General features: G+C 44.4%; 1 protein-coding gene across 1 annotated transcript; it reads right to left on the bottom strand.

Moving 5' to 3' along the window:
* On the bottom strand, nt 1–27911 carry LOC138747977 (E3 SUMO-protein ligase ZBED1-like). Its single transcript, XM_069907638.1, has 6 exons — nt 27775–27911; nt 14874–14948; nt 13307–13569; nt 11790–11854; nt 5830–5987; nt 1–3546 (listed from the first exon to the last, which is right to left on the bottom strand). Exons 2-6 carry the CDS (start codon nt 14920–14922, stop codon nt 1568–1570), a joined length of 2514 nt encoding a protein of 837 aa, XP_069763739.1. The 5' UTR covers nt 14923–14948; nt 27775–27911; the 3' UTR covers nt 1–1567.

The raw sequence follows: 27911 nt of genomic DNA, 5'->3' as shown, positions 1-27911 counted from the left end.
TTTGATTATACCTTTGCATTTTTATTTCTGACAGCCCTGGGTTCTCAATCTTACAGAGGTCACATTGTTAAAAACTGTACACACTCCTGCACTAATCACTTGCCAGCCTGTTTTCGAGTTCAATTTTCTATAAGTACATTTAATCGGCAATTCAAATAAATTAATAGAATAAATTAAATTCCAGGTTCTGTACATGAGGCAAGGGACACACATTTCGGTTAACAGACCCACAGCAGCATCCTGGCACTGAATTGCGGTGATTACAGCTCCAAAATTAAACCGTTTCACCAGTGATTCTCTTCCACGTCGACAAGTCAGGAAAGGATGCCAACAGCCCCACCATGGTATCCAAGCACAGAAGCTTCACCTGGATAAGATTAAGAAATTCAATCCTGTACTGGATTTGGAAATGCAAGACAACCAGCGTTGCAGTACTGGATTAGGACAGTCACCATTGCATTTGATTAGGAAATGCGTGACAGCCAGTGCTGTTGTCTTGGATTAGGAAACGCATGACAGTCAACACTGATGTACCGGATTAGGAAACGTAGGACAGCCAGCATTGTTGTACTGGATAAGTAAGTGCAGAACAGTAAGCATAGTATTGGATTATAAAACACAGGACAGCCAGCATTGTTGTCTTGGATTAGAAAACGCAGGACAGCCAGCATTGTTGTATTGGATTAGAAAACGCAGGACAGCCAGCATTGTTGTATTGGATTAGAAAACACAGGACAGCCAGCATTGTTGTCTTGGATTAGAAAATGGAGGACAGCCACCATTGTTGTATTGGATTAGAAAACGCAGGACAGCCAGCATTGTTGTATTGGATTAGAAAACGCAGGACAGCCAGCATTGTTGTATTGGATTATAAAACACAGGACAGCCAGCATTGTTGTATTGGATTAGAAAACGCAGGACAGCCACCATTGTTGTCTTGGATTAGAAAACCCAGGACAGCCCGCATTGTTGTATTGGATTAGAAAATGCAGAATAGCCACCATTGTTGTATTGGATTAGATAACGCAGAACAGCCACCATTGTTGTATTGGATTAGGAAATGAAGGGCAGCTAGTCCTTTTGCAGCCTTTGTGTCAGAAATGTATTAGGAAACACAGCATGGATTTAACAGGTGAAACCCAGATTTCCTAAGGACTAGGGATTGTAAACTGATGTTGAATTAGGATCATTGTTGGTTGATGGTTGGCATCGACCCAGTTGAGCTGAAGGGTCTGTTTCCACTTTGGATCTCTTCATGGATTGGACTGTTTGCAGATGCAGGATAACCTGGTCATGCGGCACTTGGGCGACCCAATGCATGCTGACTGTCTGACTGAATGACTGGGACAAACCCAGGGCCTCGCATCAGAGCTCAAAACTGGTTGAAGATCTGGGTCTGTGCCTTCTGGGGCCTCAAAACTGGCAAGCATGGGTGGTCTTTGTCTATTCCCCAACCAGCAGAGGAGCCTGGGTTGCCTCCCTCTGTCCTTAACCAGCAGAGGTTTCTCCACCTGCCTGGGTCATCTCCCTCCGACCCTCTCTCTCTCTCTCTCTCTCTCTGTCCAGATTAGGCTGGCTTGTGATTTCCGTGCAGGAAGACCAGCATGTCGACGTCTTCTGGGGCAAGGGTGGAGCGCTTGCTGTAGATGCTGTGGCCCACCTTGGTAAAGATCCAGCTGCTCGGCACCACAGTAGCTGGCACTGCCAGCAGCTTCTGAGCAGCGCTAGCGAGGAGTGGGTACTGGGTGTGGTGAGTCTTCCACCACAGCAGGGGGTCCTGGCAGAGGGAAGACGCCTCACTGGTCTGGAAGCTGCTGATCTCCTGCTCGGCCTGCTGATTGACCGAGTTGATGGAGGTGCTCCTCACATTGCACAGGTCCCCCAGGAGGAACTCAATGCCCGTGTCGGCCCGTGGTTTCTTGGCCAGGTCGGGCCCAGAGCTGGAGGTCTCAGCCCCAGTGCGGGCACTCGGCTGCGGCAGGTGCGGGACCAGCTGAGCCGCCTCAAGCCTCAGGGCGTGAAGCGTCTCAACCCTCTCTGTCTGGCCCAGGAAGTCCAAACCTCGGAAACGCGGGTCCAGCGCACAAGCCAAGTTGAGAACCTGGTTGACTTCCTGGTCAGCGTACCACTGGCTGAGGTCCATGCAGATGGCATGCTTCATGTCGTGGGCCAGCTCAGAGTCGTTCTCGCTGGAGGCCAGGTGCTTGTAGATCAGGCTGGTGAGGATGGGCTTCACCAGCGACAGGCTGGAGAAACGCTCCTTGATGAAGGTGGATGTGGCAATGGCCAGGGGCTTCAGGATGCCCACAATCTCATGGACCACCTGCCAGTCGTCTGGGCTCAGAGCCAAGCCCTTGCCCTGGGGGCTGCTGCAGAGGCCATCCAAGAATTGGCGGTGATCCTGCAGGCTCTGCAACGCACCGTACATGCCATACCACTGTGTGCTTCCACTGGAGAACGCTGTCAGCTTGAGTTTGCCGGATCCCAGCTGGTGGCTCAGCGCCGGGGACGACAAGATGCTCTCTGTCAGCCTCTTGCAACGGGCGAGCATGCGAAGAATGGCAGGCTGCTGCAGGGCGGAGTCCACGCAGTTCTGCAGCGCATACCCGATGCAGGGCAGGTGCTTCCATCCCAAAGTGGAGGCAGCCACCTTCACCTCCAGGTGGCTGGCTGCAACAGAGTAGCAGGTGCGCTCTCTGATGCCCCACTCATTGGCGATGTCCAACAGAGCGGCCCTGAGGTTCTCGGCCGTGGCCTCCTCCACAACAGGCCGAGAGGACAGCACCCAGCTCCTGCAGTCAAAGGTGCAGTCAACATGGTGGGCGATCACTGTGATGTAGGAGCCGCTGTGATGATGCTTCCAGAGGTCAATGCTGACCGCGCAGTGCTGCAGCGCTTTCATGGAGTCCATCACCCTCTGCTTGGCCTGGCCATATATGTCCCGAAGCAAAGCCTGAGCAAAGAAATCCACGGTGGGGATCTTATAGGTAGGCTCCAATACACTCATCATATGGACAAAGCCCTCACCTTCGATGGTCTTCAGGGGCATCAGGTCGGTCACGAGGAACTCCAAGATCGCCCTGGTGGTTCTGCCGATGGGGGCCACTGCTGTGCTTCTGGTTGTGAATTCCGGAGGGTACAGTTCTGCCCCCTTCTGCAGTGTGGAAGTGCTTCCCACCAGCTGATTGTACTCCTGCCTGTGCTTGTAGATCAGGTGCTGCCTCAGGTTGGTCGTGTTGCCGCTGTAGGACAAGCGGACCCCACAGAGCTTGCAGATGATCTTGGTCTTGTCCAGGATGCGGCCCAAGGAGTCCCCCTGGAAACCGAAGAAAGTCCAATAGCGGCTCTGTGCTCGCCCCAGGCTCACTAGGTTCTGTGTGCCCTCCAGCAAGGTGCCATTGGCTTGGAGACTGGTCTTCTGGGCTTGGATGATGGAAGCCACCAGATCCCTACACTGGGAGATCTCTTTGGGAACCTTGGTTTGCAAATCCTGAAATAACTTCATCAGCAGTTCTTTTTCTCCAAACTCGTACTTAAAATGTTCACCTAATAAAAAGAGAAACAGTATCAGGTTTCCCCAACCACCAGGTCACTGATCCAGTAACAGTGGACAATAAAGATTTTGCTTCCTGGACACTTTTGGGTGTATTTTATGGATTTTAGGCTGCTGATCAGAAAAATTGCCTTAGAATTTTCTTATCATGTACATTTTTTTAGATATAACCTATTTTTGTGAATAACTGCTATTTTAAATCTACTTCAAGCCGACAAAACCACGAAGTGCAACGTGTGTCGTTGAAAATTCATTTTCTGCATTCGCACTTGGACCTGTTCCCCGCTGATCTCGGAGCTGTCAGTGACCAACATGGTGAAAGGTTTCACCAGGACATTGCAATCATAGAAAAGAGCTATCAGGGCAACTAGAATCCATCAGTGCTGGCCGATTATTGTTGGACATTGACACGAGAGGCATCAGATGCTGAGTCCAAACAAAATAATCAGTGGCAAAACATTTTGAGGTCAGTTGAACTAGCGCAATGTGTCAGCTTCATAATGTGATTAAACATGCAATTCAATAAAAGTTAATTTAAATGTTTCTCCAACTTCCAAAGCTGGAAGTATCTTTGGGTTCAGATTGAAGTTGTCTATCATAATTTTTTTTTCCAGAAAGCAAACCTTTGAAAAAAATTGTTGTCCAGTGTAGTTTTGTCCACTTTGGACATCTTAAGTCAGCCATGAAAAGGGCACGAACACAGGTGGGCCTCAAAGTTGGCAACGTTGTCAGGGAGAGATACAGCACAGTAACAGGCCCTTCCAGCCCACAAGCCGGCGCCACCCAAATACACCCACATGAGCAATTAACCGAATAACCCCGTACATCTTTGGAATTAATTATCCATGATCAAGTTAATTAAATGTTTCTCCAACTTCCTACATGATACAGCAAATCTGGAATCATCTTTCTGTTTAGCTTGAAGCTGCTTTCCATAATCCCCAATTTTATTTCAGGAAGCAAACCTTTTGAAAAAAATTGTCCAATGTAATCTCATTAATTTGTAAGATTTAGAAGATATATGTCAATATTTAATGCCCATCCCTAACCCACCTTGAGCAACAGTTCAGATTCAACCGCAATGTGGTGGGGCTGGAGATGCACATAGACCAGAATACCTTTGGACATTAGTGAGCTGGTTGGATTTATGCAATTGTCCAATAGACTCATGACTCCTCTTATTCATGTTACTCTTTTAAGCTTGTTTATTTGTTAATTTATTTTCCCCATCTGCCAGGGTGTGTTTCAAGAGTGTCTCTGAATCTGTCACCCAAGTGGCAGGAAATGCTAATGCAATAATTTTACCATTATGTCGCCATATGGATCAGGGACATTATAGGAAAGTGTGGGGGTGTGTTAGGAGCTACAACGTCCAGCGGATTTTAATAAGGACTGGAGGTGATTCGCAGAAACTCAGTTCCAGCAGCTCACGCTCCAAGGCCCCCGGGAATTCTTTGCCTTCTCCCTCTGATCATAAAATAAGGGCACCTCTTGAAAGAAAGGAAAAAGCAGCAAGGCGAAGCAAGGAAGAACGGTTTGCAGTTTAGATGACACCTTTCAGAACGTCACAAATTACAGCCAATTTTCTTTAAATAGTGCTAGAGTAAAGAAAACACAGCTGGTCCATTATGCACAGCGTGCTCCCACAGACAGTGAGGTGATAATGACAAAATGTAATCTGGTATTCTGATGTTGGTGGAAGGATACTGACCTGGGAAGCAAGGAAATTCCCCTGCTCTTCTTCCCGTATGTCTCCGGAGACCAGCTATGTCTAGCAGATGGGGCTTGACTGGTTCTGAGAGACTGCACCTCTAACCGAGCAACGTTCCCTCAGCATTGGACTGGGCTGTCAAGCAAGGTTAGTGAGCTCAAATCTCTGGAGTGATACAAAACCACACGAAATCACTCATGAGGCAGCGCGAGTGTCTCCGCTGCAGGAAAGGATGCCACTTGTGATCAGCCCAGTCAGAGGCCCCTTCTACTTGGTGCCTTCACAAAGAGGCTGGGATTAAACAGGTTGGGATGCAGCCAAACCCACTTCATGTGTGTGACTGCATAGACAATGGAGGAGTGCACAGAATATCCACCAACTCTATGGGAGGTGCAAGCTGCCCTAATCTGGCACTAGTCGATGGAGGTTTCTACAATCCACACAAAATAAATGGAAAAAATCTGTTACTCGTCCAGGAGTACAACCCCTCCCCCCCCCCCCCCCCCCCACCTCGCCCCTTGCCTCAGGTATTTCCCCCACTGTAGTCTCCCCTGTCAATCCCTACCCAATTTCAGCCCCAGGGTCTGGGCATACTCCTCTCCGATCCACACAAGGAGCTCTGCTCCAGCTGCCACCGTCTGACAAGCCCGGTAGTAGATTTTACTGCGGTACTGGAAGACCGTGAGATTGTGTTCCTCTTCACTTGAAGCACAAGCCACATACCTGTGGGGGAGAAACAGAGCAAATCAGTGTGTGTTCCTCAGCTCAACTAAGCACAAGCCACATACCTGTGGGGGAGAAACAGGACCTTGAAGGCAAATCAGTGTGTGTTCCTCGGCTCAACTAAGAGACAAACCCACAGCAAAATGGTTAAAACAAGCAGGTTTTGGATTTTTTTAAAAATAAACACACAGAAATGTTGGAGGATCTCAGCCAGTCTCGCAGCATCCATAGGAGGTAAAGATATATAACTGATGTTTCAGGCCTGAACCCTTCTTCATTTTACCTTCATTAAATTTTAAAAGTTAGGCATAAAATGCCCTCCATAATATTTAGGACAGACACTATTTGCCCCTGTGCTCCAGTTTTAAATTTGTAATCAAACAATTCATGTGTGATTAAAGAGCACGAAACTGTAAAAGCACAGGGGCAAATAAAAGAAATAACTGTCTTTGTCCTAAACATTATGGAGGGCACTGTACATACATCCCAGTAACAGGCCTTTCCAGTCCACAAGCCATGCCACCCAATTACACCAAATTGGCCAACAACCATGGTACACTTTGAATGGTGGGAGGAAACCGGAACACCCAGAGGAAACCCACACAGACACGGGGGGAAGCATACAGACAGTGCCGGGTTTGAACACCAGTCGCTAGCACTGTACCAGCATTGCACTAACCACCACACTAACCATGCCACCCACCGTGCCGATAACTTAAAAGTTACCTTTCTTACACCATCAATCCAAGATCTACAAAGCCCAGTGCCAGTGGGCAAAATAATTATAAGTCAACCCATTTTTGTCATAAAGTCAGCTTTACTTGAAGTTACCAGTGTGATTTGGTCGATATTTATGCAACGAGGCACTGGAGCTGCCTGTATGGAAAACAAAATTAAACTTTGCACTGTATCTCTGTCCACGGGGCCATAAATAATTCTATTATTATTGAAATATCTAGCAAACTCAGAAACCTCTTTCGCATTCCAATGGGCGCCAGATGCTGAAATCTGAAGCAAAAAAAAACAACTGCTGGAGGAACGCAGGAGGTCGGGCAGCATCTGTGGAGGGAAATGAGCAGCTGACGTTTCAGCTGGCGACCTTTCATCTGGACTGCTCGTCGCAAAGCACCGACCGCCCGTCTCCTCCACAGATGCTGCCTGACCCACCAGTAGTTTGTGGGTTGGGGTTTCTCTGCAGACCAGCTGAGGCTCGCAGCAACACCTCAGGTGAGGTGCACCTTTGGATAATATTCTACATTTTATATCTAAATTCATGCCAACCCAACAAACCTGAATGCAGTACTGCCGAGGTACAGTGACAGTGTGACGTGTTTATATTGATATTTAGTGTCAGCGAGCTAATTATAAAGAGTAGAGTAGAGGAGCGTTGATGCAACTTCTCAGCTGCAGTGACCTCTTGGCTGATTTGACAACTTATCTATGTGGGCATGGGAAGTAATAAGTGGAAAAATTGTCACAAATGAGGCAAAAAGTAATGGTAATAGGGAACAAGGGGTTATGGACAGTAACTGATTAATGACATGGATAGAATATTAATTACAGATCTATGATGAACCTTTGGATAATATTCTACTTGAAATGTCTAAATTCAAGTCAACACTGCAAACCTAACTTCAGCACTGCAAATTTTAATGCAAAAATCAAAGGCATTAAAATATCGGGCCAGTCATCTCTCACTCCAAAATAATCGGCTTGTCAAAAGTAGATGATCAAATTAAATTATAATTCAGTGAACCAGAAAGAACAGTGAAATATCAGTGCAGTCAGTTTCATTCGTGAATGAAATTATTTGTCACAAAGCTTAATTCGTGTATCCTGAACAATGTCTGTGGAACTGCAGGCAATGCAGCTTCTTCACAGCTCCTGGGACCCGGGTTTGATTCTGACATCCGGTGTTATCTGCATAGATTTTTCATTTTCTCCTTGTGAGTGTGTGTGGATTACCTCCAGGCACTCCAGTTTCCTCTCACATCCCAAAGACCTACCAGTTAATTAACCACTGCAGTGTACCCCCAGTCATAGTAGGGTGGCAAACAAATTGAAGGTTGGGGGGGAGGGGAAGGTAATGGACGTATGAGAAAGAATTGGTTACAAAGAACATTACAGCCCTATATAAACCTACTCACTGACCTATATAAACCTACCCACTAAACCTTCCCAACCTCATAACAGTGTATATATTTTTTTCTCATCCATGTGCCTGTCTAAGAGTCTCTTGCGCCCGTAATGTTCCACCATTGCCCCTGGCAAGGCATTCCAGGCCCCCACAACGCTCTGTGTAAAAAAAAACTTTACCCTAAACTTTCTTCCCCTCACTTTGTACAGATGTCCTCTGGTATTTGCTACTCTTGCCCCGGGAAAAAGATGCTGGCCGTCCACCTTTTCTATGCCTCTCATAATCTTGTAGACCTCTATTAAGTCACCTCTCATCCTTCTCGTCTCCAAAGGGAAAACCCCCAGCTCTGCTAACTTTGTCTTACAAGACACATTCATCAATCCAGGCAACATCTTGGAAAATCTCCTCTGCATCCTTGACATAGCTTCCAGATCCTTCCTGTTATGAGGCAATCAGAACGGAAAACAATATTCCAAGTGTGGTCCCATCAGAGTTTTATGGAGTTGAAACGCCTCTCGATTCTTGAACTCAATCCCTGATGACCAGCATACCATAAGCCATCTTAACCACCCTATCAACCTGCTCGGCAAGCTTATGAGATTTATGGATTTGGACCCCCAAGGTCCCTCTGTTCCGCCACACTGTTCAGTATCCTACCATTAACTCTGTGCACAGCCTTCAAGTTTGACTCTCCAAAATGCATCACCTCTTCAGATCCAAACTGAACTCCATTTGCCATTTTTCCTCCCAACTGCACATCCTGTCTATATAATATTGTGCGCTACAACATTCTACACTGTCACAACAACCTTCTACACAGTCACAACACCTCCAACCTTCGTGTTATTTGCAGATGTTACAGATATAATGGATCTTATGGAATTAATCTTAGATCCAATATAGAGTCAATGGGACAGATTAAGCATTGAAGGTTGGAATGCAGGTAGTGTAGGCAGTGAAGAAAGCAAATGGCGTGTTGGCCTTTAATGGGAGAGGGAGATCGGAATGCAGTTCTATAGCACCTTGGTGAGGCCACACCTTGAGCATTGTGTCCAGTTTTGGTCTCCGATCAGGGGAAGGATATTCTTGCTCTTAAGGTTCATCAGACTGATCCCTGGGATAGCAGCACTTGGGAGATGAAGAAGAAGGGCTGGATAAACTAAGGTTATACTCATTGGAATATAGAAGAAGGAGAGGGGATCTCATTAAGGCACATAAAATTCTGACAGGACTAGACAGTTTAAGAGGGAGGGATGTTTTGGAAACCTAGATGTTGTGCAAGTCAAGAACAAGAGGTCACAGTCTCAGCTCTATAGTAAGCCATTTAGGACTGAGATGAGGAGAAACATCTTCACTCAGAGAGTTGGAATTCCCTGCCAGAGAAAGATGTTGAGGCTAATTCATTAGATATCATGAAAAGGAAGTTTGATGTGGCCCTTTAGATGAAAGGGTTCAAAATGAATCTACAGGTACATGAACATGTTTGCAAATGGATGTGGGAAGAGAACTGGTCGAGGAGAGCACTGGAATAGTTGTACCTCCAGCTACAAATCAACAGGTTCAGTTTCAAAGCGTTATCAAGGTGGGATTCCAACAGGTGAGTTCTCTGGGTGTTGGTCAAGGACACTGTCAAGTTTGCAAACCTGACTTCCCTTCGTTGGGGGAGTAAAACACAAAAGTCTGAAGACACCGTGATTGACCGAACAAACAGACTGGGAGATCGCTTCATTGCATCAGTGATGGGGATCACCCCAGGCCAATCACTTCAAATCTGAGCCCCACTCCTGCGCTGACATGTCTGTCCATGGCCTCGTGGACTGTCAAACTAACTCCACCCATAAACTGGAGGACCAATGTCTAATTTTCCATCTGGGTTCTCCCCATTTATTTGTTTTCTTCTCTCCACCTCCTTCCCTTTCCAGTCACAGTGCCTTCCTCCTTTCCCCTGTTTGCCTGTGTACGCTCCCTCCTTATCCATCTATTACTTCCCACCTGTGGGACTGTGCTCCTCCCCCCACCATTTTGTTCAGGGGGTGGGGGGGGGGCCTGTCTATACTTTGAAAGCCCCAAAATGTTGGTATGTATCTTTATCTTTAAATTACGCTACTTGACTTGCTGTTTCTCCAGCATGGTGTGTTTTAACTTCCACTGGGGAAAATGTTCTAGCAATCTCTGTGTGAATCCAAATATTACAGAAGCTCCAAAGTTCCTAGCTTGAAAGAAATAATCAGTGATTTGACGTAAATTAATGGCCTCAGTTCAGAACTCAAAATGAAATGCTGTGGGATTGATGAAAAAGGGACAATTCACGCAAAGGAAGCCTTGGTACTTGATCTGTAGAAAAGCATCCAAGGGAGGTAAAGATAATATAACCGACGTTTTAGGCCTGATCCCTTCTTCAAGGTACAAGCAGATAACAGGAAAGCGTCAGAATAAAGACTGAAGAATGGGAGGGGGAAGAGTCCAGTAATAGGTATTAATTGGATATGATAAGAGGAGAGGTGAGAATTGATTTTGGCTCTGTGAAAGGAGACAGTGGGAAAAGATAAGGTGTTGTTCCTCCAGTTTGCGGGTGATAGTCTGGCATCGCACGAGACCATGGACAGACCATGTTAGCAAGGGAATGGAACAGGGAATTGAAATGGATGGACATTGGGAGATTCACGTTTTTGAGACGGACAGAGCCTGGGTGCTCAATAAATTGATCTCCCCATTTGCATCCAGTCTCTCCAATGTAGAAGAGACCACAACGAGAGCACTGATGCAATAAACAGATGTGGTGAAAGGTAAGGCACTGAGGAGCGCGGTAAAAAAAGTGTGAGAATATATATAATTCTTTGAAAGTGGCGTCACAGGTGAATAGGGTTGTAAAGACGGCCTTTGGCATATTGGCCTTCATAAATCAAAGTACTGAGTATACGAGCTGGTATATTATGCAAAGTTGTACAAGACATTGGTGAGGCCACATTTGGAGTACTGTGTGCTGTTTTAGTCACCGAACTACAGGAAAGATATCAATAAGATGGAAAGAGTACATAGAAGATTTACTAGAATGTTGCCCAGACTTCCGGAACTGAGATACAGGGAAAGGTTAAACAGGTTAGAACTTTATTTCCTGAAGCATAGAAGAATGAGGGGAGATTTCATAAAGGTATTTAAAATTATGAGGGGGATTCACAGACTAAATGTAGAAAAGGCTTTCCCCCTGAGGGTAGGTGAGATACAAACCAGAGGACATGGGTTAAGAGTGAAAGGGGAAAAGTTTAGGGGGAACTTCTACAAACAGAGAGTGGTGGAAGTATGGAACGAGCTACCAGTTGAGGTGATGAATGCAGGCTTAATTTTAATATTTAAGAAGAATTTAGAGAGGTACATGGGTGGCTGGGGTATGGAGGGCTATGGACTGGGGATTAGGCAACAAAAAAAAATGGTTCAGCACAGATAAGAAGGGCCGTAAGGGGCTGTTTCTGTGCTGTAGAGTTCTATGATTCTAAATGACTACTGCAGATTCACAAGTGAAGTGTTACTTCACCCAGAAGGACTGTACAATGTGATACATACAAATTGTCAGATGGTTGTTCAGAACTCTAACATATTATTGAATTTAGACAGATAGATTCAATCTGGACTAATCAAGCGTGGTCAATCCACCTCCTTCGTCATACCTCATCCAGTTGGCCTTTGACACATCAGAAGCATCCACGTAATAATAGGAGCTGTTTTCTCGTAACTGCAAGAAAAGAAAATATCAGGTTGAGGCCTGGGAATTGAGCGCAGCCATGTGACCCAAACCTAATGAGACCTAAGTAAGCAAGTTCAGTTCAGATCTTTGAGGGGTATGTATTCTAAATGCAACATTTGGGGTGAGGTCAGGTGGACTCACCAAGCATCCTGGTCACAATAATTGGTTCCGTGTACATGCCCTCTGCATTTGATGTTCATCCTCAACAGATCCAAAAAAAAGTTTCAGCCTTTTTTATGTTCAGCACTGGTCCAGTCTGTTAGAGAGGGTGAAGCCCTTCTGTTCACATGAACACCACCTATCTACGCAAATCCCATTTCCCCACATTACGCCTTCAAATTCAGGTCAGGCTCAGATTAGATTTTAATTTTCTACCCTAGCAGAGTCTTACATAAAAGGAAAGTTCTAAAGGCCACAGATTGGCCACAATATAGATCTACCAGATCCATCATGGAGATATAAAGTCTGAGTAATGAGGAGAGGCTAAAGAGTTTGAGATTGTTCTCTTCAGAGGTATAAAATTGATTGTAGCACAAATGTTAACTTTTATCTTAACTAATTACAAATGCTTAGAAGGGATAGCCAGTTATTTGCTTGGGGGCAAACGGGGAGGAAACTTGTAAACGGGCAATGGGATCGGGGAAAAGGATGGGGGGGTATACGCTAAAGAGGGTTGGGGGGAGCCCTCGCCCATCAGCCGAAAAAACCCCGTGAACAGAACCCGTATTTGCTTTGTTCTGCTTTGTTCGAGAATGAGTGAGTCAGACACCAGACTGAGTCGAAATCAAGGTTCTTTATTACCGGATTGTAACACTTACAACTAACAGTGTTAGTTGGAGAAGGCGCATTCTAACGATATCAGCAAGTGGTGTTTTTTTTATACCCCAGGACACGCACTTAGTAAATTATCATACCATTACACTGTCCAATGAATAAGCTGTTGCTACCCTTCACTGTTAGTCTGCTGCTCATCAGCTTGTTAGTGCCAAACTTATCTTGAGCGTACAAGGTCACACCATCCTGTTACTCCTTAGTACTGGGTGACTCCTTCTCCAGTCCCATCTCATGATGTTTTTACCTTACAATGGTCAACAAGTGGTTTATCCCTAATCAGAATTCAGATGGGTTTTGAGGGAGTAAAACTGTTTCTACTGACAGGACAAGAGAATAAAAAATGAATTTAATTGGCAAAGGGATTGGCAAAAGAGAAGATATTTTTTCACTGTATTATTGTGATTACCTGAGAGAGGATCTGAGTAAGTGATTGACAAAGAAATCTTTAGGAGATACGAACAAAAGTTCAGGGAAATGGGCTTAATGGGAAAGCTCACTCAAAGAGCCAGCACAGGCAAAATGGGCCAAATGGCCTCCTTATCCGTCATTCTTGTCTTGTCAGCTTGAGGTTCACTAGCCAAGAGTTTGGAAGGAAAGTGATCTTACTGCCCAGGAGTACACAGTGCAGTGATTCTTGTCCTTCAGGATGTCACCATCGAACGGTCCGAAGATGCATCCCCGTGGGATGGCGGAAAGCGTGCACCAAACTCCGAGGCCACCCTGAGGCCGCTCTTTGATGGTGAGGCCTTCTGGCAGGGTGAGTAATGCTCGGGACGGCATGCGCTCTGGTACCATCCTGTCCGGTATGAACGTCGGTGCTCCGTGGTGCAGGCAGGAATCTCGGAAGTAGAGCCGGCATTCTTCACAAACTGAAAGAAGTACAAACAAGGCTTTCAATGCTCAGAAGACAAGTTTGTATTCATCCAGAAGCTGTAACATCTACTTTCCACGTTCTGTTTCCATAAATAAAAAACTTTATACACAGGAAATGCATTAAAAGCAAAACACATCTCTTTACATTCAGAATGTAATCAAGTTAATACTTAACTGTGAATATTTATTATCTATCTTATATATTTATTTTCTCTTTTAATTTAATTCAGTTAGTTTTACATTTTTAAATTTTAAATTTAGACATACAGTACAGTAACAGGCCCATGAGCCCATGCCGCCCAAATACTTCAATGAACCTTCAACCCCTGTATGTTTTGAAGGGTGGGAGGAAAAACAGGCAGACACGGGGAGAACATACAAACTTCTTATAGACAGCGCTGGATCACTGGCACTGTAACAGCATTGTGCTGACCGCCCATTATACTAATAGCCTGAATACACTTAAGATTGCCTGATCACGGAAGCTAAGTAGGCTCAGGCCTGGTCAGTCCTTGGAGGGGAGACCGCCCAGAAGCACCATTTGCTGTAGGTTTCAGTGAGGGGCGCTGGACAAAGTGGCGACTCTCTGCCTGCCTTACAGTGGACAAAAGTGAAAGGATTTCATGTATGTTACATTCTAAAATGTAGTATTGTGTGACATCAATGGAACCTTTACCTTTTATAGTTTTTCTTTACAGGTACCTATTTGGGCTGCAGCAACTAAGAATTTCAGTTAACATATATATTGTACAATGTGAATTACATTAAACACATTTTCATTGATGCATTCTATTTACAAACCACCAATGCCACTCGTGGCCATTTATAATATAAATCCATCAAGTTTTTGGGAGGCTGTTAAATAGTCCCTCAGTGCCAGCACAAGACTTTAGACTGAAATCCTTCCCCAAAAACCCTTTGGTTTGGTTGCACCGAGCTTTAAATTCCCATCCACTGGAAAGTGCCAGTTGGCAGCACTCCTTAAGGACATCTCCTTACACTGGAAGACCAAAGTTCACCGAGTTGATGATCCTCCAGGAGCGCCTAGTGTCCCTGGCAACAGCTTGGAGATCAGGGAGTCCTCTGTTACACAGATACTCAAGAAGACTCCAAGCGCATCCTTTCCCAAAAATCTCCCTCCCCCAACTTACAACCAACTCGCTATTCTCCCTTTCCCAGTTCTGCGGAAGGGCTTTGACCTGCAGTGCTGTTCCTCTCTCTCCGCAGCCTGATCAGCTGAGTTTTTCCATCATGTCCTGTTCTTGCCCAATCTTATAAAGCAGATGTTGGAAACACTTACAGAGCAGTTCATCCTCAATCTGGTTGTGGGCCTCCTCTCCGACCTGCATCTCCCTCCACGGCTTGATCCCACCAGCTGAAACACAGGTTATGCCAAAATAATGAGAAGGTCATTCTAAAAGCCAGCAATTAGTTCAAGGTCATGGATTTAAGGCTTGAGGACAAACCTTGGAAGATGTTATGGTGCAGCAGAGAGAGAGTGCCACACTGCTGGATATGCTGGTCTACACGAGACATTGAACCGAGACCCCACCTTTCCCAGCTGGCTGAAACACTACATTAAGGAAGACCAAGGAACCATACTGACTGATCCCTCTATCAGGATTATAAAAAAAAAAAGATTATAAGGTCACTACTCCATTAGCATCTTAGAAAACCTTCTCACTAGATATAGGAATAGGTCTATTGGCCCATCGAGTTACTCCACCATCCTCCCACTCAGCCCCACTTCCCGGCTTTCTCCCCGTAACCTTTGATGCCCCGACTAATCAAATACCCCTCAATCTCTGCCTCGCTTCCACACCCGCCTGTGGCAACAAGTTCCACAGGCTCACAACCCTCTGACTAAAGACATTTTTCCGCATCTCTGTTTTAAATTGACCCCCTTTTATCCTGAAGTTGTGCCCTCTTGACCTCAATTCCCCTACCATAGGATACATCCTTGCCACATCTACTCTGTCCAGGACTTTTAGCCCTCGAAATGCCTGAATGAGGTTTCCCCGCCCCCCCTCCCCCCCCCATCCTTCTCTACTCCACCGAATGCAGTCTAAGAGTCATCAATTGTTCTTCATATGCCAATCCTTTCATTCCTGGTATAATCCTAGTAAATAGTTTCTGAGGCCTCTCCAATGCCAGCACGTCTTTTCTCAAATACGGCACCCAAAACTGTATACGGTATTCCAAGTGAGGTCTCACCAGGTCTTTATGGAGTCTCAACATTACATCCCTCTATTCCTCTAAAAATTAATGCCAGACATTCTGTCTGCAGATTATAACCATTAATTACAATATAAAACCCTTATTTAATTGACTGGGAAATCTTTGGGATATTGTAAAAGCCATTTTAATGGCCAGTGTGATGTTCATTCATGTTTGATTCAGACATGTACACTGCACACAAACAGGCCCTTCAGTCCATCGTGTCTGTACCTGCCTTCACTAATTACATTAAACTGGGTGGCATTTCACCCAGCACCATTACAGGGCAACCAGGTTCAAATTGGCCGCAGGCAGCCTCAGTAGCACTAACAGGACTGCTTTAAGACCATGGACTGGAGTTATTTTAGGGAGGCAGCCACTTACAAAGGAGCTCAGTGACCGGATACACTCACCAATTTTATTGAGGATGTCACCGAGATCAAATGCTTCACAGCCAGCACCACCAGGCTGAGGATCTGGTTCTTTCCACGGCCAGTGAGAATGCTGAACGAGTGAATGAACTGATCGTCCAAACCCTCCAAGACTCCACTATTTATTAAGCAATATTTATTTATTTTTATATATGTATATTCATAATGCATATGTATCATTTGACTGTATGTGTGTTAAGTTTGTATATGTGTTTGCATGTTTCTGCCCTAAGGACCGGAGAACACTGTTTTGTTAGGTTGAGATGATGATAAACTTGATTTTGAATCCGACACTGTCTGTAAGGACTTTTCAAATTCTCCTCATGACCTACGTGGATTTTCCTCGGGTGCCCTGATTTCCGCCCATCTTCCAAAATGTACACCGTTGGGAGATACATTGGGTGTGGTGGGATGGCGCAGGTTTCAATAGCCTGAATCGACTTTCGGCACATTGTGATCAATTTAAAGTTTAATCAGTCCGTTTATTCCATTAGGTGGAGGTCAACTTGTAAAAGTGATTCTTAACAAGGGTGGAAATCTGGTGAATGACTCTAACGATTGGATCCCTGGATGAGTGATCTCCATTGTGCTCTCTTACACCATCCCCAAGCTCCCCTACCTTAAAATAGAGTCAGGTGGCTCTGACAGCTCTGGAGGGGATCTAGGTGTTGATGCTGCAGCAAATGACACCCTCTTCCTCTCAAACCCCCCGCCCCCAACAGCATGATGTCCACAATAACGTTATCAACTTACTGCATCTTGAACATCAAATTATTTCAGGGATGTTGAATCAGGAGGATGCCATTCGTCAAGTAGAGGATTGAGCCCTGATAGTTGGTGGAAACTTGGAGGTGCTGGTTTTCAGGTTTCTGTACTTTCTGCCCGAAAGGTAGTGGTGAGAAATTGGGGCAAGGGTGTTGGGGGTCCTTTATGATGCTATGTTCTTGAGGCAACCCCTCAAGTGAATGCATAATTTGAGCAACTTCCTTTGTATCAATGTGAGAGAAAAAATATGACAAGTTGAACTCGTAAGCTTGACATTCTCGACAGAGATTTAAATGCAATTGCCAATTTATTTTGTTCACATCAACTCCAAATAACAACCATACCTTTTGGTTTATTTTGCACTGACCTTGCAGTATTTATTTTGGACCTTCCTTGGCATGCAATACCTCATGAAAGATGATCAACCTGAAACATTAACTGATTCGCTCTCCACGCTTACCAAGGTAGAGAAGGCAGCTGAACAAGAGCTGGTGAATGAGATGAGAATCAGCAAGAACATGATGGGGCAAAGGGCCCGAGTGACTGCTGCCTGATCTCCTAAGTATTCCCAGCAATTTTAATGCTATTTCAAAAGTACATTTTACAATGAACAGCTGTCTAATTAATCCTCTTCCACTGACTGTTCCCCAAAGGGTTGCCAAAGCCTATCTTTCAAGTACAGCAAAATCCCCGTTATCCAGAATTCAAGCAACCATCAGCCTCAAGCAACCAGCAAATAAAGTGTGAAAAATAAATATGTAAAAAATATAAAAGTTTAAAACTGGCAGCCCCAAGTGGTCAGTTTGCCAATCTCAAGCAACTGGAAAATTCACTTATCTGGCATCTACCAATCCCTACAGGTGCCAGATACCAGGAGTTTGACCATATTTTCACATTCCTCTTTTGAAGGTTATTATTGAACTGCTTTCACTGCCCTTTCTGGCAGAGAATTCTAGTGCAAAATGGAATCTCGTCTAGCCTCCAATTCATTTGTCGATTAATTTGCACCTCTCGTTATCTGGTCTCTGGGAAAGTTTTACATACTCTTTCCAACAAGATGGCACAGAGTCTGATGTTAGAATTCACCACATACTAATCCATCCCAATGGACCACAGCAAAGGAGATCAAAGATCCTGCACTGGAGCTGTATTTGTGCACGAGATTTGGGAATTTATAACACTGAACCATGAAGATTTTTCTTCCTGAATACTTTAGGATGTATTTTATGGATTTTGGGTTCCTGATCGCAAAACTTTTCCTATCACGTATTGTTTTTTAGATATAACCTCTTTTTGAGATTTCCTGTCATATTTTAAGTCTACTTCAAGCATACAAAACCATGTCATTTTCTGCTTTCGCATCTGGAATTCTTCCCTGCTGATCTTGGTGCAGTCAGTGACGAACACAGTGAAAGCTTACACCATTGAAAAGCGGTAACAGGGCAATTGGAATCCATCAATGCTGGCTGACTATTGTTGGACACTGACACGAGAGGCATCAGATGCTGAGTACAAACAAAAATCAGCGGCAAAACATTTTTAGGTCAGTGGAACTAACTCAATATGTCAGTATCATTAAGTGATTAAATATACTAAATTCAATCAATGTAATTTATTGTTTCTCTAACTTCCTACGTGATACAGCAAATCTATTTTTTTAAGACTTTATTTAAAATTTTATAACATGAATACAATAGAGAATTACATTTAAAGAAAAATAAAAGAAACAATTAAAATGGTATGATTACAATATTACATCAGAAAACTACACAAAATAACCCCCCCCCCCCGTTAATTGTAACGCAATATTAGTAATCTAACTTAAAATTAGTCCAGCCCTCCCCCCCAAAATAAAGAGTGAAGAGTTAATAAAATTAACAATATTATATATGGAAAAAAAATACCCACTTACAAAAAAAGAGATAAAACTTAACCTAAAAAAAATTCTAACAACAAAAAAAATTTTATCAATACTAAAATATCACGCTTAAACATATATTTAAATCAAACTTAAATGCATATAATTAGCAAACGGAGTCCACTTTAACTTATAAAAAGACATCCTATCTTGAATTGAAAAAGATATCCTTTCCATAGTCAAACAAAATTTCATCTCCAAATACCACTTATCTAAAGTTAATATATTTTTATCTTTCAAAGTAAGTGCTATACATTTCTTAGCCACGACTAAAGCTAAATAGATAAAGGAAATCTGATAATCCTCTAAACCTAAATCAATTAATGATTGCATGTTCCCTAATAAATATCTATCGGGATCTAATACAAGATGGATATTATATAAACTGTTAAAAATAGATTGAATACCTTTCCAAAACTGTTGCAATCGATCACAAAGCCAAACAGTATGCAAAAAAGTATTGGCCGTCTGATCACATCGAAAACAAGAATCCAACTTACTAAGACCAAATTTTTTTAATTTCTCCAGCGTTAAATATAGCTGATGAATAAAATTATAATTAATCATCGCTAGTCTAGCGTTAATTAATTTCCGAATACTATTCTGACAAATTTCCATCCAAGCTTCTTCGGCAATTTTATATCCTAAATCTTTTTCCCATTTCAACTTATCTTTATCCCAGTCTTTTTTACTATCAATTTCTTGTAAAATACAATACAAATCAGATCTCTTTTCTTTGGCTTGGCTTCGCGGACGAAGATTTATGGAGGGGGTAAAAAGTCCACGTCAGCTGCAGGCTCGTTTGTGGCTGACCAGTCCGATGCGGGACAGGCAGACACGATTGCAGCGGTTGCAAGGGAAAATTGGTTGGTTGGGGTTGGGTGTTGGGTTTTTCCTCCTTTGCCTTTTGTCAGTGAGGTGGGCTCTGCGGTCTTCTTCAAAGGAGGCTGCTGCCCGCCAAACTGTGAGGCGCCAAGATGCACGGTTTGAGGCGTTATCAGCCCACTGGCGGTGGTCAATGTGGCAGGCACCAAGAGATTTCTTTAGGCAGTCCTTGTACCTTTTCTTTGGTGCACCTCTGTCACGGTGGCCAGTGGAGAGCTCGCCATATAATACGATCTTGGGAAGGCGATGGTCAGATATATATCCCTTTTTTGGTATTGAAAGTACATATTCTTCAAAACTAGATTCAGGTAATAAAATCATATGTTGACCACATAACTGTTTTACAAAAGATCTTAATTGATAATATACAAATATAGAATTTCCATTAATACCATATTTCCTTTGTAATTCGTCAAAGGAACAAAAACAACCCTCAGAAAAACAATCAGATAAATTTTTTATTCCCTTCTTTTCCTATTGTTTCAAAGTGGCATTGGAGACCGTAAAAGGAACAAGTTGATTATTATATAATGGCAATCTTCCAGAATATATATTTTTAAGTCCCAATTTTTTAAGTTTACTTGTCCATAAATTCAATAAATGTTTCAATATTGGCACATCGTAAGTTCGTAGTACATTTTTATTCCATCGAAATAAAAACTCATGAGGAAATTTTTCTAAAATAACCGCCATTTCTATCTTTACCCAACTAGGTGGGTCATCCATATTCATTAATGCACTAAGAAATTTAAATTGAGCTGCTTCGTAATAATGCTGAAAATTCGGTAATCTTAAACCTCCAAACTGAAAATCCCACATCAATTTTCTCATTGCTACTCTCGGAAATTTTCCCTTCCATAAGAATTCTCTAATCGCTTTATTTCAGTCCTTAAAAAAACTTTTTTTTTAAATAAGGAATTGATTGAAACAGATATTGTATTCTAGGAAAAATATTCATTTTTATGGTATTAATCCTCCCTAGTAAACCCAAAGGTAGATCCCTCCACCTAATCAAATCTAATTTAATCCTTTTTATTAAAGGAAGATAATTAATTGAATATAATTCTTGAAATTTCGTATTAACATTAATTCCTAAATATTTAATTTGTGTAGTCCACTTCAAATTTGTAATATTTTTATACACTGAATAATCATCTTTACAAATTGGCAAAATTTCACTTTTAGCCCAATTTACTTTATAACCAGATAATTGGCCATAAATTTCTAAACATTCTTGAATTGCAGGTAAAGAAGTATCCGGATCCACCAAATATAATAAAACATCAGCAAATAAATTAATCTTGTATTCCTCATTCAGAAGTGATACAGCAAATCTGAAATGATCTTTGTGTTCAGCTTGAAGTTCTCTATCGACACCTCCAATTTTTTTCAGGAAGTAATCCTGTTGAAAATATTTGTTGTCCAGTGTAATCAATCACCACTTATTGTAGATGGTTTCAAGGTTCTTCCCCAATTAAGTGAATGGCAGGGCTGACAATTTCACACTGATGTTTCCCACCTACTATTTCTTATTCTGTCACTTCTGCTCCCCTGTGGAGGTAAGGTTTGTGAACTTTGGGAGGAACTTCCTCACAGAAGGGACTTACCCAGCAACCAGTCCAGCTTACTCCACTCAGAAGAAGCTGAGAGCAGACCTCATCCTTTCCATCCCAGTCAAAAACACCCCCTTCTGAGCAAACGAGAAGCTGCAAGGACTCACCAGGTCAGGCAGCATCCATGGAGAGAAATGGACAGTCAACATTTCTGGTTGGGACCCATTATTGAAACTTAATTGGGATGGAGAGCAAGCAAGCATTAAAAAGAGGTGTTGGAGAAAGGGGGAGGAGCCAAGGTGAGAGATGACTGGACGGAAAGAGGTGAGAAAGGTGGAGGAAGAGAACACTGTGTGGGGTGGAGGGAGGGGGTGGAAGGTTAGAGAAGGGAACTGCAATCGGAGAGAAGGAAACAGTGGAACCGGTTAGGGATGGGGATGGGGGTACCAATATTTGAAATTCAGTCGTCAGAGGATTGAGTTCAAGAGCCAAGAGGTCATGTTGCAACTCCCCACAGATCTCTAGTGAGACCACACAGAGTATGTGTTCAGTTTTAGTCACTTCATCATAGAAAGGATGTGGTAGCTAATGGAAGGGGTGCAGAGGAGATTTACCAGGATGTTGCCTGGATTGGAAAATGTCTTAAGAGGCCAGGTTAGCAGAGCAGGGGCTTTTCTCTTTAGAGTGAAGAAGGACGACAGATGACTTCATAGAGGTCTACAGGATTCTGAGAGGATAAGGTGGAGAACCAGCACTTGCCCAGGGCGTAGCAAACACCAGAGGACAAAGTGAAGGGATGAAAGTTTAGGGGAGACATCAAGGGCTATTTATTTATTTATTTATGAAACACAAAGTTATGGGTGCCTGGCTTGCATTGCTGGGGGTGGAGATGGAGGATGAAACATTAGGGACACTTAAGAGACTCTTAGACAGGCACATGGTTGAAAGAAAAATAGAGGTTTATGAGGTGGGAAGAGTTTAGAAATTTTTTGACGGAATATATACAGTAGGTTGGCACAACATTGAGAGCTGAAGGGCCTGTACTGTAATGTTCTATGTTCCATGTTCATGTTGCAAGGTTTAAGGCTGTCAAGAAGGAATATGATGTTGTTCCTTAAGTTTCAGTTTAGCCTCACCCTGGCAAAGGATTAGGCCAAGGGCAGACATGTCTGTCTGAGAAGGACAAAAAAAATTAAACTATCAATCAAGAGTTCCAGTTTGGACCTCCAAGACATTCGCTGCTCTTACACTGCAATGAATGTGGGCAAACCCTTACTCCCCATCACTCACACACAATTCATCTCGTTCTTCTCCTCTGCACGGACGGAGCCTGAGGTGCTCAACTAAGTGAGCTCAACTAAGTGAGCGCAGGCTGGAGATGGCTTTGTTGAGCACCTCGGCTCTGTCCATTGCAATAGCGAGGATCTCCCAGCGGCCACCCATTTCAATTCCCAGTCCCTTTCCATTGCTGACAATGTCTGTCCATGGTCTCGTGCATTGCCAGACTGAGACCACCAGCAAATTGGAGGAACAACACCTCATCTTTCGTCTGGGGACCCTCCAACTGCATGGCATCAACATCGACCTCCACTTTCCGTGAACACCCCCTCCACTCATTTCTTCTACCCCCGTCCCCCCCCAGCTCTGTCTCTCTCCCCTCTTTTTCCTCTATCTCCTTTCACAGAGCCTCTTCCCCCTCCCTCCAGTTTCCTGTCTTTATTCAGATGCCTTCCTTTTTTTTTTACTTGTACCTTGAAAAAGGGCTCAGGCCCGAAACATTAGTAATACATCTTTATCTCCTGTGGACACTGCAAGAGCAGCTGAGTTCCCCCAGCATTTCTGTGTGTTTTTACTAATGAACCACCAATGCCTTCACTAGCTGATGGATAATGCACTCTTACTGCCAAGGCAAGGCATGTTGGATTCTTTATATTTTACATTATCATTGCTGCATAATGCATTTTATAAACATGCCTGAGCTGCATTATTTATTGCACACTATCTTGTACAATGCACCATTAGCTCTCTGTTATACTTTTCAGCCCTTTGGTACTATTTGACCAATACAAATCAGGTCAAGTTTATTGTCATCTGATTGCATAAGTACAACCCAATGAAACTGTTCTCCAGTCTTCAGTGCAAAACACACTGACACACCACCAGACATAATACACATACAGGACAATTATTCATCGATCCAAATAAGTAAATATAGGGATTTTTTTAAAACAAAATGAGAGTCTCAGGTGGTCAGTGTGAGCAGTTCCTTTGGTCGTTCAGCATTCTCACTGCCAGTGGGAAGAAGCTGTTCCTCGGCCTGGTGGTGCTGGCTCTGATCCTCCTGTATCTCTTCCCCGACGGGAGCAGCTGAAAGATGCTGTGGGAGGGGTGCTCAATGACTTTCGTGTCCTCTCTAGGAGAATGATCTCAGTAGATCATGTCGATGTGGAGGAGGGAGACCCCAGTGATCCCCTCTGGCACTCTTATGGTTATGCGAATTGACTTCTGATCTATTTCTCTGCAGCAATCTTCCTGTGGAAGGTTGACATAGTGGTGGCCGGTAGCCTTGCCCACTTCAGGAAGACTGAGATGTGTGCCCACAATAGGCCACTTAGTTAAGGAACATAGTGCTCTCCACTCTCTCGACTACAGAATTATTGATGTGTAGTGAAGGGTGGTCATACCTGGACCTTCTGAAGTCCACAATCATCTCTTTCCCCTTATCCACACTGAGTCTCTGGTTGTCACTCCCACACTATGCAATGATTTTCTACCTCTTTCCTGTTGTGTGACTCAACATTGTTACTGATGAGGCCAACTACTGTTGTGACATCTGCAGTGTCTTGATCCGCTGATGTTGTCCCAGTACTGTGCGATGCAGCCCTAACCTAGTGATAGACCTGAGCAATTTATCTCCCACACCTCATCATCTGCCAAGGCCAACCCTTTTGACTTAGATCACTAGACACCCAGGTACACCTGATGCCCGATTCTCCAAATTCATGCCCAAACTCTCTTTTAGACGCTGCACGGCATCACAATAAATTTCCTGGCAATCATCAAGGATCCACACACTGTGTTTACACTGCTGCCATCAGAAAAGAGGTATCAGCGTCACAGACTCATACCACCAGGTTCAGGAACAGCTGCTACCCCTCCACCATCAGACTCCTCAATGGCAAACTCAATCAGGGGCTCATTCACTTTGCACATTATTTATTATTGAATATTCTGTTCTGTACAGTTTGTTTGAATTCCTTTTTTGTTTACATTTCTCTCTTTTGCACATATATATGTTTCCCGGAGTTCAGTTTTTATTTTGCACTACCGATACAGAGAAATTCTGCCTCGCCAACAGTAAAAAGAAGGGTTGTATGTGATATAATGCACGTGCTCTGAAAATAAATCAGAACGTTGAACCCCAGTAAGTTTAAAGGGATCAAAAGGACAAACTGGTGAATGAGCTCAGCAAGTCCAGCAGGCAGGGATGGGGGGGGGGGGGGGGTGGGGGAGGGCCAGTGGAGGAGAAATTCTTGACACTTCAAGTCAAGACCCTGCATCAGGATTGAAAGTGGATTTCATTCTTAGATGACAAGGCAACTCTATCACTTTTCAACTTAAAATGTGCTCTCTCGCTTTTCTTGTGCTCGAGAACGATCGCTGACCTGAACTTTGATCCCGTTGCTCTCTCTGCAGACCCTACCAGACCCGCTGACTATTCCAAGTTTTAGATTTCAGAATTTTTGCATCTGCATGTTTTTTTGCTTTCAACATGATCTTTTAACTGTGCCTTCTAGTCCGACACTGTCCAATAGCTTCCATCTGTAATTTTGAAAACTTTGACCAAATCACCCCTTAATGTCTAAACTGAAAGGAAAACACACCATTTTCTGGAATTCCTCTCTATTTTCAATAGCAAACTGGATAAGCACTTAAGGAAAACCTCAGCAGCTATAGTTTGTGAGGTGTCTGAGGAGGTTCGGTATGTCAACAAAAACTTCTAGCGGTGTACCGTGGAGAGCTTTCTGACTGGTTGCATCACTGTCTGGTATTGGAGGCGCCAGCTCTCAGGGCGAGAATAAACTCTGGAGGAACATTAACTCGGCCTGCGACATCACGGGCACCAGACTTCACTCCATCAAGGACATCTACATGATGTGGTACCTTAAAAAAGCAGCCTCTATCCTCAAAGACCCCCGCCACCCAGGCCACGCCCTCTTCACTCTGCTACCATCGAGCCTAAAGACGAGCACTCAGCGGCACAAGGACAGCTTCTTCCCCTCTGCCACCAGATTCCTAAATAATCAATGAACCAAAGACACTGCCTTACATTTCGTGCTCCATTATTTTGTTTTGCAATGTTGTAAGATGGTTACATTATGAATGTTTGCACAATGATCACCGAATTTCATAACAATAAATTCTGATTTCAGAACAACGAGGTTGTTTTACAAGAGGTGGTATGGATTAAACAAGCCAAATAACTTTCTTCCACAATACAATGCAGGTAAACCCAAGGCAAATACTATATATCCCTCCTCTAGACTTGTACCTACTGCCTTCAGTACAAGTATCAGATGTGGAATTACTTAGTAAAAACCAGTTGGTTGCTGACTACCGTGTGGCCCTCCACTCAACCTTCACGCTATCGATTCCCATTTCCGTTATCAACCACTTTGGCCAACTTAAACCGGATGGACCACCTGGTTGGCCTCACCCAAGGGCCGACGGCGAGCGGGGTGGAACCGGTGCAGAGGTCCAAGCCCAAGTGCGGTAGAGTTGCTGACTACCGTGTGGCCCTCCACTCAACCTTCACGCTATCGATTCCCATTTCCGTTATCAACCACTTTGGCCAACTTAAACCGGATGGACCACCTGGTTGGCCTCACCCGAGGGCCGACGGCGAGCGGGGTGGAACCGGTGCAGAGGTCCAAGCCCAAGTGCGGTAGAGTTGCTGACTACCGTGTGGCCCTCCACTCAACCTTCACGCTATCGATTCCCATTTCCGTTATCAACCACTTTGGCCAACTTAAACCAGATGGACCACCTGGTTGGCCTCACCCGAGGGCCGACGGCAAGCGGGGTGGAACCGGTGCAGAGGTCCAAGCCCAAGTGCGGTAGAGTTGCTGACTACCGTGTGGCCCTCCACTCAACCTTCACGCTATCGATTCCCATTTCCGTTATCAACCACTTTGGCCAACTTAAACCGGATGGACCACCTGGTTGGCCTCACCCGAGGGCCGACGGCAAGCGGGGTGGAACCGGTGCAGAGGTCCAAGCCCAAGTGCGGTAGAGTTGCTGACTACCGTGTGGCCCTCCACTCAACCTTCACGCTATCGATTCCCATTTCCGTTATCAACCACTTTGGCCAACTTAAACCGGATGGACCACCTGGTTGGCCTCACCCGAGGGCCGACGGCAAGCGGGGTGGAACCGGTGCAGAGGTCCAAGCCCAAGTGCGGTAGAGTTGCTGACTACCGTGTGGCCCTCCACTCAACCTTCACGCTATCGATTCCCATTTCCGTTATCAACCACTTTGGCCAACTTAAACCGGATGGACCACCTGGTTGGCCTCACCCGAGGGCCGACGGCAAGCGGGGTGGAACCGGTGCAGAGGTCCAAGCCCAAGTGCGGTAGAGTTGCTGACTACCATGTGGCCCTCCACTCAACCTTCACGCTATCGATTCCCATTTCCGTTATCAACCACTTTGGCCAACTTAAACCGGATGGACCACCTGGTTGGCCTCACCCGAGGGCCGACGGCGAGCGGGGTGGAACCGGTGCAGAGGTCCAAGCCCAAGTGCGGTAGAGTTGCTGACTACCGTGTGGCCCTCCACTCAACCTTCACGCTATCGATTCCCATTTCCGTTATCAACCACTTAAACCGGATGGACCACCTGGTCGGCCGCACCCGAGGGCCGGCAGCAGACGAGGTGGAACCGGCCCAAGGGTGCAGGCAGCTTCTCACTCCCTTCTTCAAGAGGAAACCTCGCAGACAGCAGCCCATCACGGGTTCGAATCTCACATCCCCCTTCAATAAAACCACTGGCGCTGCAAATAATCACCCCCGATAACACAAATTTGGGCACAATTAAGATTTTCCAATGTCATAGTTTATGTTTCACCTCATTACTTCAGTAGCTGAATCTCTGGCCCTCCAACCAATCGATTAGTCGATTATTCCCCAAACTGGGGCCATTTATGCCCCTAAAAAACCCCAGAATCCCAAAGTGATGTTTTAATGGAGTTTTAACAGTGCAGACGATGCTGTTTTACTTAAAACAATCGCGACTAATTGATTAAACTTCCATTTGGTTTATAGAAGTCGGTCATTTTGGGCCTGACTCTTGCTCTCGCTCCTAAATCGCTTCGTATCGGTCCGATTATTCTAATTTCCGATTATAGTCGAATCAGTATCAGCTGCTATTTTACCTGATTAATCGAAAGGAGGAATCCTGATGTGTCTGTGACAGGGACTCCAACTTAATTTTATTTTTATTTTTTTTTACATATCGGGTTCGAGTCGGAGTCGATACCAGACCCGCCCTTACCGACTCCCGCCGACGCCA

Source organism: Narcine bancroftii, chromosome 13, assembly GCF_036971445.1.
Source record: "Narcine bancroftii isolate sNarBan1 chromosome 13, sNarBan1.hap1, whole genome shotgun sequence".
Taxonomy (NCBI): Eukaryota; Metazoa; Chordata; class Chondrichthyes; order Torpediniformes; family Narcinidae; genus Narcine; species Narcine bancroftii.
This window is presented reverse-complemented; position numbering and strand designations above follow the sequence as displayed.